The sequence below is a fragment of the Lynx rufus genome, unplaced genomic scaffold (genome assembly GCF_022079265.1).
Source record: "Lynx rufus isolate CCGP_SWC_20201006 ecotype Redwood Valley unplaced genomic scaffold, mLynRuf1.p SCAF_5, whole genome shotgun sequence".
Lineage (NCBI taxonomy): Eukaryota > Metazoa > Chordata > Mammalia > Carnivora > Felidae > Lynx > Lynx rufus.
Genome location: NW_025814867.1, coordinates 74559755 through 74576066, shown reverse-complemented (window position 1 = coordinate 74576066; position 16312 = coordinate 74559755). Strand labels below are relative to the sequence as shown.

Sequence of the window (16312 nt, the reverse complement as noted above, 5' to 3'; positions counted from 1 at the left end):
AACCCTAAGGAACAGATGGTTCTAAGACTTTGGGGAAAAAAGAGTCAAGAGATGAAATATAACAGTGGCTTGGAACTAAAATGAGCACATTCTGAGAGAGTCAGCAAGGACAGTTTAACATACACATTTAAAGAGGAGAGAGATTCCAGGAGAAGTTGATCAGATGGGATTGGGAAGGCAGGGTCTTCAAAATACTTATTGGATGGTAAAAATAACAACTAACTCTGCTAAGACTGATTGAGTACTTGTACATGCTAGCCACTATGCCTAATGCTCTTTATATATAATAATCCTCACTGTAAACCTAGAAGGTAGGGATTCTGCTCCTATATATAATTTTGTGGGTGAGGAAACTGAGTCTTAGAGAGGTTAACTAACTCATCCCAAATCACTCAAATGGTAACTTCAGGTGTCAGGTTGTGGAGTCATTTCACCTGATCCCAATGTGTGCTTCTTTCCCACCATACCTAGTATTGGTGGCAGGGAGTAGTAGATTAGTTTCTAATGGTATATATCTGAGTGATAGAACAATTAGGCTAAAAGAGGAAAGAAGTTAATGATTTACAAATTGAGTTACCAAAAAAAGGGAAACCAACAATTCATACATGGTAATGAAAAATATCTTCATTAAGATTTTATCTTTGTATACAGCATGCTTAAAATTTAATTTTAAAAGAGTCACTAAACATAAGAAACAAATTTAAATTATCAAGGGAATACTTAAATTCTGACATATAATAAAATACTATGTAGCCATGAAAAAATATTTTTGAAGCATTTTTAATAACATGGAAAATCACTTAGGCTATAATAAGGGGAGAACTATAATAAAGCTATCATTGGGGCGCCTGGGTGGCGCAGTCGGTTAAGCGTCCAACTTCGGCTCAGGTCATGATCTCACGGTCCGTGAGTTCGAGCCCCGCGTCGGGCTCTGTGCTGACGGCTCAGAGCCTGGAGCCTGTTTCCGATTCTGTGTCTCCCTCTCTCTCTGCCCCTCCCCTGTTCATGCTCTGTCTCTCTCTGTCTCAAAAATAAATAAACGTTAAAAAAAAAAAAAATTTTTTTTTAAATTTTTTTTTTAAAAATTTTTTTTTTAAAAATTTTTTTTAAAAAAATTTTTTTTTAAAAATTTTTTTTAAAAAAATTTTTTTTTAAATTTTTTTTTTAAAAATTTTTTTTAAAAAAATTTTTTAAAAAAAAATTTTTTTTTTTCAACGTTTATTTATTTTTGGGACAGAGAGAGACAGAGCATGAACAGGGGAGGGGCAGAGAGAGAGGGAGACACAGAATCGGAAACAGGCTCCAGGCTCTGAGCCGTCAGCACAGAGCCCGACGCGGGGCTCGAACTCACGGACCGTGAGATCATGACCTGAGCCGAAGTTGGACGCTTAACCGACTGCGCCACCCAGGCGCCCCCAAAAAAAAAAAATTTAAAAAAAAGCTATCATTGAGACATAGGGGGATATAAATTATGAGGTTAATGGAAAATAGCAAAAAATAAAAAGGAATGGGTGAAAACATGTTAAAATCATAGAAGTAATTATACTTAGGTAAAAGGACAACAGGTGACTTCTTTTTTTTTAAAGATTAAAACAATTATTTTAGTAACCTCTACACCTACTGTGGGGCTCAAACTTACAACCCCAAGATCAAGACTAGCACACCCTCTGACAGACTCAGCCAGGGGCCCTGGTGATTTATTTTCTTTATATTTTTTCCTATGTATTCAAATTTAATGGACACATACAACTTTTAAAATCAGGAACAAAGTACTAACCAGCAACAAAAAAATTAATTTCCTTTTATGGATGACATGTTCCTTCTACTTTTCAAAGCTTCTGTCCAGTTTTCACCCTAATATTTCAGGTAGCAATGGGCATACTATCTGTAAGTTTGATGGTCCTTGCACAGGTGGCACTATTGTGCACAAAGGCACTGGGCTAATAACTTGTTTCTCAAAGGAACTTAGGATCATGGCTAAGCACACAGGCTTTGAAGTCACAGAGATCTGAGTCTGAATTCTGTTCTTGTAATTTGTGACCTGAGGCAAATTTCTTAACCTCTCCAAGGTTAATTTTCTAATATGCAAAAAGTAATGATATTTTCCTCACAGTTATTATAATTTAATAAGCTACCACACACAGTTGGCACAAAGAAATAACTCAATAAAAGGTAGTATTTGGGAAGTGCTGTAATCTTTATACTGTACAAAATAAAATCATATTTTTGTCCAAATCAGGCTAAACATGTCCTCAAAAGTGAATGTATGTATGTTCCTGCACTACATCTTAAAGGAATGGTTAAAAAAAACCTCTCTACAATTGAAATCCATTTCCTTCATTGCACTTGGATATTTTATTTGCTTATTTTTTGTATCTCACACGACTCTATGCTCCATGACCAAGCATGTTTAGTTAATCTCACATATCCAGAACCTAGTATAGTACACAGTATGCTTGGTCCTTAATAAATATTTGCCAAACAGATAAAACTTTATATTCTCCCAATTGCGAATCTTGTTTCTCTGTGTCTCAAAATATATTCTGCAATGCTTAATTAAATACTGCCAGTGGGAAAGGGAAACTAAAGGCGACAAGCATTTCCAATTTACCACAGTACCACTGCTGTCACTTCCTTTCCTCATAACTCATTTAGCTAAGCCTAGAAAGAGAGGCCTAATTCAGCCAGAAGTCAAATAAGCTCTCCAATCAGGACACAGTAACAATGGCCACTTCCTAAGCATACCAAAAAAAAAAAAAAAAAAAAAAAAGAAAAAGAAAAATTCACATGATTAAAAGCAAAAAACTAAACACCAAGTCCTCATTTCTCATATGAAAAATGCAGGTCACAGTATCTCTCCAATAGGATTATCGTGACAATTAATGGAGATGGAACATGTAAAACTCTTAGCAAAATAGTAAGCACTAAATAGACAGCAATTATTATTAAGACACAATCCTAAAGTGAACAGCATGCAAGGATATATCCCCTTGTGTGAATTAATTTAATAGCAAAACTGCCTACTAACTTGAGTTTCATATTAAGACTATAGTGTAATGCTTTTAACTTTTGAAATCTTTATACAATTGCATTTTAACTTAATACCTACAATTTTATAATTTGAATTGAATTTTACTTTTATTTTTTATGAGAGAAAGTTATCAGAGATCAGACTAAATGAAATTATTAACAAATATTCTTTAAAAAATGATATATTTTACCTGGCCATTTCCAAGCAGAGATATATCTTTTCCAATTAGAAAATAGGATCCAAAAAAGAAAATAAAGGCATGACTGAAACCCAGGATGGTCCAATAAAGAAATGTTTTAATGCTTAGTTGACGGTTTTTACTAATGTCTCTGTATATTAAAAAAAAAAAGAGAGAGAAAAAGGAACATGGTAGGATTCATGTTTATTATTTCCATACTAAATTATTGTTACAAATTCACAATGAAAAAACAAGATGGATATTTAATTTAAAATTGCTTAAAAATATTAGCAGAAAGTATACACCTGAATTTACAAATCACTGTTTATAATACACATCTGTGTAGCAGCTTATAGTTCATGTAATATATTTAAAAACATTTTCTCATTTAGAAAAAAAAACATGATATAGGCATAATAATTCAGCTTAATTGTTAAAAGTTGATTTATCTGCAGTATATTCTGTTGTGAACAGTCACTCTGTTATGACTATCTGTTTTTAGTGGAGTCATTTGAGTTTGGTTCAGCATTGAGGCTCCTAATCGATTTCATATCCACCAAAGGCTGGAAGGAAGAGCAGTTTGTGGTAATCTTAGGTCAAGCCCAGTCCTAGATATCCTGGGAAATCAAAGTGAGTTATTGCCATTTCTGGATGACTGAACACCTCTGTAAGAGTGGACATCAGGTTAACTTGGGAACCATAAACTGGTCTTCAGGAATAGTTCAACATCTCTGTGATTACTTACTTGGTTCTGGGGAAACAGGGATAACCCAGAAGATCTGGAATAGGAATTAATGTCCTCAACCCTGCATTTTGCATTGATTATGACTTATTAATTTGTCAATGCTAGAAAATAAACTAATTTTTTAGAAACTCTGGAGACAACCAATTACTAAATAACTTCTTTTGTGCACATAAAATGTAGTATTACTGGTTTGCAACAGTAAATGCAAATTAAACAACTGCCCAATGCATTCCTAGTACAAAAGTGTTCATTTCTAAAAACACTGGAAAAGTTATTAAGTTTTTCTTTGATATCCAATAACTATAAACCATAAACTAAAATACTTCCTTAGTAAAATATTAATCACCGAGATACTGCCTAATATATTTGCTTATTTATAGGATGCTTTCAAAAATTGGTAACTATGTAACACACTTTTTATACTCAGAAGTGTTATGGACATTTAATACCGGAAAATACTTACCGATAGAGGGTAGGCTTGCTCTGTAATACGTGAGGGTCTATATGCTGTTCCAACAGACTATATATCAGTATAGGTAGGGAAGTAAAACAAATATTGTATAAAGTCAGGTACACGCTGTCATACAGTGTCTAGAAAGAGAAATTGGTGGGAATTTTGAGATTCTAAACTGTGTATTAGTTATGTATATGATCACAAAGAAGCCTACTAGAAATAAGCATAAAAATTATATAGCTTTCTCAATTTACACAAAAATCCAATTTAGTAATTCCAATTTGTTTCTTATATAGACACAAACACATAATATTCCTAGATTTATATTCTTTGTGGGAATTGGAACATTTTGTTATGTCAAGTGATCTGGAATTACAGTGAATTGGAGCTACACTTCAAGATTCTCCACAACTTGGTCATTGAGATGTCGTTTTTACACAATTCTCCTGCATGCATCTTAGGCTTTTTACTATTCCTTTGGTAGGGAAAACATACAGTTTTGCTTTTATGACTCTGTCTTCCCATCTAAGTCCTACATTTCCTTTAAGGTATGATCCATGAAACTTTAAACATTGGCTCAAGTTCTTGATGATCAAACGTCCTCTTCTAAACAGCTGTCTGTGCTACTATTGGTACTAAATGCCTCGCACTTTGCCTACACTTCATTTATTGTTTTCATTGTTATTAATACTGTCTCAAATTATACTGTAAATTCCCTGAAAACCTAATCAAAATAGATTAGGTCTACTTATCATATGCTCTTATAGCATTCTCTAATTCATTCAAGTAAGCAAACATTATTACTGGCAATCGATGCCCAAGCAGATATTTGAAATTTAGAGCTACAGGTTGTAAATGGAAGCAAAAACAGGATTAAGGATAGAGACAGCTAAAGAAAAACCTAAGATAATCAGGCTCTTATTATTTCAATAAATTAGAACAAATATCTTAATTAGAGATGTATAATGTGGTATGTAAAAAGGGTGCTCAATTAGTCAAAAGCAGTAGATCCTAGTATGGTTTAGTTATTAACTTCGTAGCTATGTGATCATGGCAAGTTACTTAATTTCTGTGGATTTCAATTTCATTTTCCATAAAATAAAACAGAGTAGATGGCAAATATGTGACGTGTGTACAACCAAAGACCCACATGTGCTCATTATAGCTAATACTACCTGATTACAGGGTTTCTCTTTGAGCCTATAGCTTCAGAACACTTTTCAAAGTAGCATTCCTGGTGGCTCTATCAATTATTTACAGTTCATTACTGAGATAAAGTCTATATGTCATTCCTGGACTCAATCACTAAACTTCCTTCCCAATCCAAAAAAACTCTATGAGTCAAAAAATAATGAGGTAATCCCCCAATAGTTACTCTAACATGGCTTAATATAGAGCTTACAGAAATATTACATGTAAGTTGAAAAAGTTATACCAAAATTCTCTCATAAGCTGTTAAGAGTTAATACTTATTTTTTAGAAAACATCTAGAATTAAAATATATTTTGGTATTGACATTCACTTCAAACTGAAAATCAGAATAAATATTATCAATTTTATACTGATCAAATACACTAATTAGGGAAGTTTTGTCTATTTATTTGTAGGACTAGGAAAAATGTAAAAAGTCCCTCCAACTATCAAAAACTGAATACACACACCTTATTCTAAAAGGATAAATCAAAAGCTTCTATTTACTTACTTGTTGAGAAAACAAACAGTAGAACTGATATAAAAATTGGGGTGTGATAAAGCACACATTCTGAAAAACAAGATTAAATGGAAATAATTAAAATATTTGGGTCTAAAAGGGAAATGATTTCTAAGAATGGTTATTAAAGAGTCCAGAACACAATTTCTGATATGGTAAGTAGAAGATCTACTCATAGGAACTTGTTCCTTATTTAAAATTTCTAAAAGAATTCTAAGCAGTACTTCAAATGTCAGAATGAAAATCCCTTGGGCTCTTATTGCTAAACAATGCCATAATTTTGAATTTACAGCCTTCCAGCTATTATTCAATACTTTTCATATATAATACAATAAGTACAGTTTATTTAAACTATAGGGTTATGGGGCACCTTGGTGGCTCAGTCAGTTAAGCATGCGACTCTTGATTTCGTCCCAGGTCATGATCTCAACGGTTTGGGAGTTCCAACCCCATATCAGGCTCTGTGCTGACAGCACGGAGCCTGCTTCGGATTCTCTCTCCCTCTCTCTCTCTCTGCCCCTTCCCTGCTCACACACTCTCTCTCAAAAATAAATAAAATAAACATTTAAACCTTAGGGCTTAATAGCTTTAAAATAAAAATATTTAAAATAATAAATGGAATTATGAAAACATCTTTCCATTTCAATATACAGTATAAAACCTTGGATTGTGAGTAACTTGGTCTGCGAGTGTTCTGCAAGATGAGCAAACATTTCTAATAAATTCTAACTTGATAAATGAGCAATGTCTTGCAATATGAGTAGTATGCGATACTGAATGTCATATGATCACAACTCTGCCAATGGTTTTTGAAATTTGCTTTGATAAAGTGCTCTGGATTACAAGCCTGTTTCTGGAATGAATTATGCTCACAAACCAAGGTTTTATTGCACTTATATCATAGCAAAAGCTATGATAAGATAGAAAAGCTATAATAAGGTAGCCATCATTTATTAGCAATATGCAATCTACCTGTGTTCTTTCATTGGCTTATAGATATTATTTATAGAATATATGCAATATAGAACACTATATATTGTATTAAATATCTTGGTAATCAGGAGCTCCTAACATGGGTTCCCTTGAAGTATACCTTCCCAAAAAGGGTTAAGAGAGAGAATGGTATTTGAACATAGTTTCCTTGTAATCCTAAAATGTATCTTATTTTATGCAAATAAAACCCCTCTAATGAGTAGTTTATACATCTTACTAGACTACCAAAAGGTCATTTTTGCCACAAAAAGGATGAAGAACCTCTGCTTGAAACCACTGTACTGGACCTAAATTAAAACTTATTACTTGCTCAGGAAAAAATAACATGAAAGAAATCAAATTAAGTATGTTTCAATTTGCATAGGATAAAATGTATCAATTTTAAGTGTGAATTTTGATGCTAACAAATTTATGCACCCAAGTAACCACCACCACAATCAAATTAGAGAGCTTTTTCTATCATGCAAAGTTCTCTTATATCCCTTTCCAGTCAGTGCTATCACCTGCACCCCTGGCCTCAGGCAACCGCTGATTTTCTTTCTGTAGTACACATTAGATTTATGACAAAATAATCACAGTATATCCCATAAACTGTTACTTCTACTTATAGAAACAATTTTTAAGAATAATTTGAATGGCAATCACATACCTTAAATTAAAACCTCAAATTACTGTCAGTAAATGGTTATATATATCTCCATGAAACTCACCTTATAAAAAAAATACTGTACAAGGGTAGCTATTCTAATATAATAAAAATGACCATGAACAAAAAGCAATTTGGAGAGGAATTTAAATCTAGCTATTGCATAGTCACTGTTTCTTGCAGCTTGTCTTCCTTCTTTACCCATGATTCCTGTAATAAAGAAGACAAAAAGGCAAGTTCATTGATAACTGAGAAGTGCGATTTTGACAATTTAACTACAAATATCTTAATTATCTATAGCAGTTGAACCTGGGCTTGGGAGCACTATTTCCCAATACAGAGTGGATAGAAGATTCCCAAAAGGTTGCTCCACTTAAATCAAATACATAATTAAAACAAATCTACAATACATACCAGGTATGTAACATCAAGTGTCAAAGACTCAAAGCAGAATAAAATACAATGAACATAAAAATAATATTGAAAGTTAAGGATCTAATAAGAACATCAAGTTTTACACTAATAGACACAAAGTACTAGTTAACAGATTTCTAATGGAGAAAGTGCTATAAAACAGCTTTAACTTTGTTAATTTCCAATGAACATAAAAAAAATCCAAATTGATTAGAACCTAGCAAAAATGAGCATTAAGTTTAATGGTTTTAAAACTTTCGCACATAAGTCAAACAAAACGTGCTCTTTAGTTATTGATTGAACTTGATTATTTAAAATGGAAGCCCTGATTTTATTACTGGATTCAAATGGCATGAAATATTTCAATAAATATAACTAACAAACATTACACAGAGCAAATGAAGACTTAAAAAAGTTGTATGCATTGAGAGCATCTGGTAGGCTCAGTGAGTAAGCATCAGACTCCTGATTTTGGCTCAGGTCATGATCTCACAGTTCCTGGAATCAAGCCCCTTGTCAGGCTCCATGCTGATAGCACAGAGCCTACTTGGGATTCTTTCTTTCCCTTTCTCTGTGCCCCTTCCCCACATACACGCTGTCTCTCTCTCTCTCAAAATAAACTTAAAAAAAAAAAAAACTGTATGCACTGTTTGCTGAAAATTCTTGCAAAGGTAATTAATAGTGAGAAAAGCTAGCACACTCACAACTTCTTACCTTTCTACAACTGCATCTAGATAAAAGTTACGCATGAAATAGCAATTCACCAGATTATCTATGTGCACATTTTGAACAAATGCCAAGTATATAAATATTTTAAATGTTTAATGTGACAATCTTGCTCCCTTTGTTAATTTATCTAATCTAGGCTGGATAAAATGTGCTTTTTAAAATAAGTGTCCACAATATCACTTGAAATCAGTACATAATTTTATCTGATAAATATGAGTACATTTTTAAGGTTACAGTAATCCTTTAGGTTTCAAAAGAGTTCTTGCCAAGTTTGTTTTTTCAATCTGGAAACAGCTTTGAAAAATCATTTTTCAAAATTATAATTTTTTATTTTTGTAATAAAAAAAAATTTCCAAAATGGCTAGGTATAGATAATCACATTTATAACATCTAGAGAAGACCACTATTTTTGGTCTATATCCTTTAAGAATTTTTCCTTCTGCATTTTTTGTGTGTATTTAATATATACACAAACAAATGTACAAAATGAGATTATTTGTTTTATAATCTGTTATTGTCACTTAATACATTATGTACATTGTTTTTATAACATCTAACTATGTTAACTATTCATTTGTTAAAAATGTTTTTAATTTATTTTGAGAGAGAGAGTTCATGTGTGTGTGGGTGAAGGGCGGAGAGAAAACCAAGCAGGCTCCACACAGTGTGGAGCCCCACGTGGGGCTTGATCTCAAGAACCTCAAGATCATGACCTGAACTGAAATCAAGAGTTGGACGCTTAACCAACTGAGCCACCCAGGCGTCCCTTTATTCATTTTCTTAAAAGAAATTCCTAGATGCATAACTGCTAGGTCAATAGGCACACATTTAAAATTCTATTATACATAATAATGCAGGGTATACCAATTTACACTCCCCCTAATACTGTACATGAGGATTTGCCAATTCTAACCTTTGCCAATTCCAAGTTTTACCCAACTTTGTAATTTTGCCAATCTGAGAGGTAATTTTAAAACTTGGATTTTTTTTTGAGTGAGCTGAACACTTTTTTTCATGCATTTAATACTCATCTTAATTTAAAAAAAATGTTTATTTTATTTTGAGAGAGAGAGAGCACGTGTGCATGAGAGTTGGGGAGGGAGGGAGGGAGGGAGGGAGGGAGAGAGAGAGAGAGAGAGAAGGAGAGAGAGAAATCAAATCCCAAGCAGGCTCTGCACTGTTAGCACAAGGTCTGATGCAGGTCTAGATCCCACAAACCATGGGATCATAACCTGAGTCAAAATCAAGAGTCAGAAGCTTAACTGACTGAGCTACCCAGGCACCCATGCAAATGTTCTTTATTAGTTTCATGTTTAAAATTTGAATTTGGGTATATTTACTTCTGCCAGACATACTGATCATTCCCTTTACAATGCCTTTCTTTTCTTTTTTCTTTTCTTTCTTTCTTTCTTTCTTTCTTTCTTTCTTTCTTTCTTTCTCTTTTGTTCTTTCTTTTTCTTTCTTTCCTAAAAATTAGATCTTTCGTTTTCTTTCTTTCTCTTTTGTTCTTTCTTTCTTTTTCTTTCTTTCCTAAAAATTAGATCCTTCCATACCTCAAATTACAAGATTATTCATTAAATTTTTTTCTTCCATTCCTTTTTGTGGTCTTTAAAATTTTTTAAATATATAATCATTCTGGTATTTGTTTGGCTCTAAGCAACAGAAAGAGATCCAACTTTTTTTTCCTCCCAAATAACCAAATCAGTTATATTAGTATTTTTTTTTTTATCAAATAACTTGTTTCCCTACTTATTTGAAACATCTCCTTTTTTTAAAAACTAAATTTCCAGATGTTTGCATCTATCCTACTCACTGGTCTTTCTGTTATCATACTAGCATCAAATTGTTGTAACTACTGTAGCTTTTTATGCCTTTAATAGGAAGGTATAGGAAGTTATCATCAAATTGTTATGGAAATTTATGGTAAACAACAGTACACAAACTAGAAAGAAAATTAAGTTTTCAAAATGAAAAGTGAAGAATTGATTTGAGAGCTACACTGGAAATATTAGACCTGAGAACTACCTATCACAGGACATTACAGAGGTTATTCCAGAAGAGGAATTAGCCTTTTTCTAACTCTAAAATTTTATCCTTCATTAAAAAAACCTCCATACTTTTCTCCTTTGCTTCTGTATTTGCATAATAAAGTTATTTAGGAAGGCAGCTCAGAATATGGTTTAAACAGTAAATGACTGATAATTTAAATATAATAAAATGGTATTAGTCTAAATAAAACAAAACTTTTAGGCAAAAATAGAAAAGAAATTAGAACAAAGTTTATTAAGTTAGAAAATTATTTGAGGGATGCCTAGGTGGCTCTGTCAGTTAAGGTCCAACTTTGGCTCAGGTCATGATCTCACAGTTTGTGAATTTGAGCCCCACATGGGCCTCTCTGCTGTCAGTGTGGAGCCTGCTTTGGATCCTGTCTCCCTCTCTCTGTCCCTCCCTCACTCGTCCTCTCTCTCAAAAATAAATAAACATTTAAATAAAAAGGAAAACTACTTGAAAATATATATTATAATGGTTTGATATAATTTATTATTTCTAAAATTGTCATTAGAATGAGTTACAGAATCTTTAGACTGAAAAAGACAGGAAATAATAACAACACTCTAAAAGAATTGCAACCATGAGGGCAACTACATAAATTACAAATTTAGAGTTTAAAAATTATAGAATAATGTGAGAAAGTACTTTAAAAGGTACAACACGGCAAAATAAAGCTACTTTATTATGAAGGAGAACTGGCAAAGATAAAATTCACCAACATGGTATTTATGTCCTTGAAACTTTGTAATTAAAATATCCTAAATATTGGGCTTAATTATAATGGGCTTCTTCTGATGCAGATACAGTGATACATTACCACATTTCATTCATATATTTGATACTGCATTTTAGCCTACAAAAGGAAAATTCAAAATCACCAAATAATTATACCAATTTTAAAAATTCAGGAAAAAAAAAATCAATCACCTATGCCAACATGTGCTTCTTGTATCATGCTTACATCATTAGCACCATCACCAACAGCCAATGTTATAGGTTTCTCAGGTGAGATTTTTATCAGTCTTATTACCTGAAAGACATATAACTAATTAGTTATTATAAAATTTCAATTTTCTTGTATTTATATAGTCACTTATCTGAAATGACTGTTACAAGAACAGTTGAATAATGAAAAAAGTCAATTCTGTATTACACAGTAATTTTCAATGGAGTTCATTTTTTGAGGAGATGTTAGGAATGTCTTAGAAATTACATAGCAAAAGAGAATATTATCTTTGGATTTTTTGATGGGAAGCAAGTCTCTTTTAAATACAGCTTAAAAGTATAAAAAACTTAATTGTGTTAAAAAATAATTACACTTAATTGAACTCTGTCAGGCAAAATTTTCTCTTTCTCAAGTAACTATTCTTTTTATTTGATAGAGGGAAGGTAATTATTTTCTCTTGTCATAAAATTTAAGAAATTTAAAAAAGCAATCAAGATTAAATTCAATAAAATTAAAAGAAAGGTTTCTTTGGAATTCTTGAACACACATTTATAAAGAACCTAGGCATTAGCTCTATTTGGTCTCCAACTGTAGTCTCCACAGACTGGGCACGTGAATTACAATAATATAGGCATTTTAATAAAATTCCATGAAGTAAAACAATGCTGGATGTCATTAGACCCATATGAGAAACAATCAGTGTGTAGGTGTGCAATTCAGAAGATATTTGTGAAAGATATAGTATAAGACCCAAATTTTGAATCAAGTTATAAAAAATATTTGTATAGCCTTTCATTTGTTAGCTAACATTTTAATATTTCCTGTATATAGCTTCAAATCATAAGATAATTGGCTTTTAAACTTTTCAATAAAGTTTTATCACTTAATAGCCACTTTGAACAGAAAATTATCACTTTGGGAGAGTGCAAAAATAAGCCGCGCTCCATAGAACAACCTGAAGTTGCAGAAGAACAGAAGTCTTCCAGACCTCCTCACCAGTTAAGTAACTAACTTATGAAACTGTAGTTATCAAAGTTCAGTTTGTGTCTCAGCAAAATCACAAACTGCCACCCATAGAAGACTTTGTAGGTCATTATGAATAGCTGAAACTAATATTCATTTTGAAAATTTCAAAGGTCTAACGTACATGGTTAAAATTCATAATGTGAGAAGTGACTAAGAGTCATATGCTGCATACTACCAAATAGGACTAGATAAGGCATTAACCTTAAAGAGTACTTTTAGATCTCAGTATCTTTATGGAACGTTTTATAATACAAACATACCTTTGCTTTTTGCAATGGTGCCATACGACAGCACAGTACAGCTGAACAATTTCTGCAAACTTCCATAAATAGTTTTTCATGCTCCCTGAGTGCAAGAGACAGGCTAGTCCCATCTACCACCAGCCCATGCTGAATCACATGATCCTCTTTAATTCTACGAGAAAATAATTATATTCTCTGTAAAATACTTTGAAACCATATTATTTATATACATCTAGTAAACAAAAAATTCTTACGAAAAGATGGACCATTTACCCGCAGACTTTATTGTTACAAAACTGATATGTCAGGGAAGAAATGGAGTTATATTACCTGAAAGCTGAGATTAAGCAAAACTGAGAGTGACTGATATGATGAATAAAACATATGATATTCAATTTTACAATGACCTGATAGAGTATATTTTCTAAAATGGGAATTATAAAGCATATAATTCTTAGGATATTTTCCTGAAGTGTAGAAAAATCTTACAAAAATATAAAATTATTAGTTACACATTTAGGAAGTCCTAATTTAAAAAAGTAAATGAAATCAACAATGTTCAGGAAAATTCATGAGATAGATTTACCATGTGAGCAAGAAGGAATAAAGGAATCATAACTGTCTTTTGATATTAACCCCTACATTGGATTCTATGTAATGCCAGATAGTACTATGGTGGAACATGGATAGCATCGCCCTGTGAGCATATGCTGTATGAGTACATCTCCATCCCCTCATGTAATATCATCTTTTTGTTTTTTTGTTTAAAAAAATTTTTTTTAATGTTTATTTATTTTTGAGACAGAGAGAGACAGAGCATGAACGGGGGAGGGTCAGAGAGAGGGAGACCAGAATCTGAAACAGGCTCCAGGCTCTGAGCTGTCAGCACAGAGCCCGACGCGGGCTCGAACTCACAGACCGCGAGATCATGACCTGAGCCGGAGTCGGCCACTTAACCGACTGAGCCACCCAGGCGCCCCTAATTATCATCTTTTTGTGTGGTGACAAATTTAAGATCTACTCTCTTAACAATTCTTAAGTATATAATACAGTACTGTTAATTATAGTCACCATGCCTTATATTAGAATTCCAGAAATCATTCATCTTATATGTAAGCTAGAAGTTTGTACCCTTTGACCATCATCTACCCATTTTCCCTACACCCTAGCTTTGGAAACCACCATTCTACTCTGTTTCTATGAGTTCACCTTTTTTAGATTCCATTTGTATTTGTCTGTCTCTGCCTGACTTATTTCACTTAGCATACTGCTCTCAAGGTCCATCCATGTGTCACAAAAATATTTCCTTCTTTTTTATAGCTGAATAATATTCCTGTGTGTATTTACATGAGTTTATATAGACACACATTTTCTTTATCCATTCATCCGACAACAGACATTTAGGTTGTTTCCATTCTTGGCTATTGTGAATAATGCTGCAATGAACATGGTGGGGGTGTGCAAATTTCAGATAGTGACTGCATTTTCCTTGAATATATCCAGAAGTGGGATTGCTGGATCACACAGTAGTTCTATTTTTAGTTTTTGAAGAACCTCCATATTGTTTTCCACAGTAACTGAACCCTCCATTTTTACCTTTTTTTTTTTTTTAGTTCATTTATTTTGAGAGAGAGTGGGCGCACACGTGCAAGTGGGGGAGGGGCAGAGAGAAAATCCCAAGCAGGCTCCTCACTATCAGTGCAGACACTATCACAAGAGACACGGGACTAGAGCTCACTAACTGTGATATCATCACCTGAGCTGAGATCAGAAGTCTGATGCTTAACTGACTGAGCCACCCAGGTGCCCCTGTACTCTCCCTTTTTAAGTGAGAAGTGAGAAAACTATCAAATGAGCAGCAAACTATAAAAACTAAATATATATTGATAGATTTTAGTCTTACAAAAAAAGCTTTTATAAGTCAAAATGATGTCTTTCACAGTATGCCTAATCACTACTGTGTTGCACTGTAACTAATAAGTGGTAAACAATTATCTTTTACAACATAAACTTTTCAAAAATGTATTTTTCTTTATTAATTGTCATGTACCTGAAAGCAACACCACACTGACTGTTTTTCCTCCCTATTGGCCAAACTTTATTTAGTAACCTTTGCTGCTTCCAATGTGTTCAGTCTAAGTACCGCCTGAGCCCATGACTCAGAACAAAGGGTAGCAGCCAAGAGTGGGAGAGATCAGTTTTCCTCTGGAAACTTCTTAAGCACACTAAGTTTCCTCTTTATAAGTCACCATATTATCTCACAATCCATGAGATAATATTTATGGAATATGGGAAAGCACCTCACAGATCTGGCACATAGGTAGCATCTGCCCATCTCTGTAGCCTAACCCTAACCGCCTATACCCTCTTCCCATCTACTGCATTCTATGGCCATACTTCACTACTGTCAACTCCATGAATGAATCCATCTCTCAGTTGTGGAAATTTGCATATGTTGCCCCTTTTGTTTGCTGGGGTTACTCTCTGACCAGTTAACATTTCTTTTAGGAGACAACAATCTTGAGTTTTTCTACAGAGCTCTGTTGTCTAGGCTAAGCTTCCCTCTTGTGTCCACCGACAACTTTCTGTTCTTACCTGTTACAATCCAGTTGTGATAGGTCTATCACAATATATTTATTTCTGTTTTTCCCATAGAAAATAAAGTATTCTGAGAGTAAACAACACACCTTACATGACTTATGTTCCAAATTCTAGACAGTAGACCACCAATATGTGAAGGAATGGTAGGTTTGTGAAAGGAATGGGTATACAAAGTAAAGCTTTCAAAGGAATGGAATTCTTTGCTCCACCAAAAATTTTTAGAATAGACATGAACTGGAAGTCTGTAAATCAAAACCCTATTGACTTATATGGTTATCTCAGAAAACATATTCTACCAAAAAGATGGTATCTCTAAAATAAAATATAAATTTCACATAGCAAGCCTTAAAAAAGACCAGAATGTTCACTTTGTAATACAGCTTTTGTACAAAAGGAAGATAAACAATATCCATAATCTTAACAGATTCACTAAGGGCACATATATAGAAGACTTGAAGAATAAAATACAAATAATAATTACCTTTAGATGGCTGTATTATGGTATATTCCATTATATATTCATCATTTTCAGTATTTTTTAAAT

General features: G+C 33.1%; 1 protein-coding gene across 5 annotated transcripts in view; it reads right to left on the bottom strand.

The window, feature by feature from the left end:
• Window positions 1–16312, bottom strand: part of ATP11B (ATPase phospholipid transporting 11B (putative)) — a 128311-nt gene that overhangs the window by 31345 nt on the left and 80654 nt on the right. For 4 of the 5 annotated variants that reach the window (XM_047099167.1, XM_047099166.1, XM_047099165.1 and 1 more), the window contains exons 20-25: window positions 13186–13339; window positions 11881–11983; window positions 7823–7968; window positions 6111–6170; window positions 4418–4545; window positions 3222–3360 (exon numbers count right to left, since the gene is read on the bottom strand). In XM_047099167.1, coding sequence (XP_046955123.1) covers window positions 3222–3360; window positions 4418–4545; window positions 6111–6170; window positions 7823–7968; window positions 11881–11983; window positions 13186–13339 — 730 coding nt within the window. Of the gene's footprint in view, window positions 1–3221; window positions 3361–3396; window positions 3827–4417; window positions 4546–6110; window positions 6171–7822; window positions 7969–11880; window positions 11984–13185; window positions 13340–16312 lie in introns of those variants that run through there. The other variant, XM_047099168.1, reaches the window with a different exon arrangement.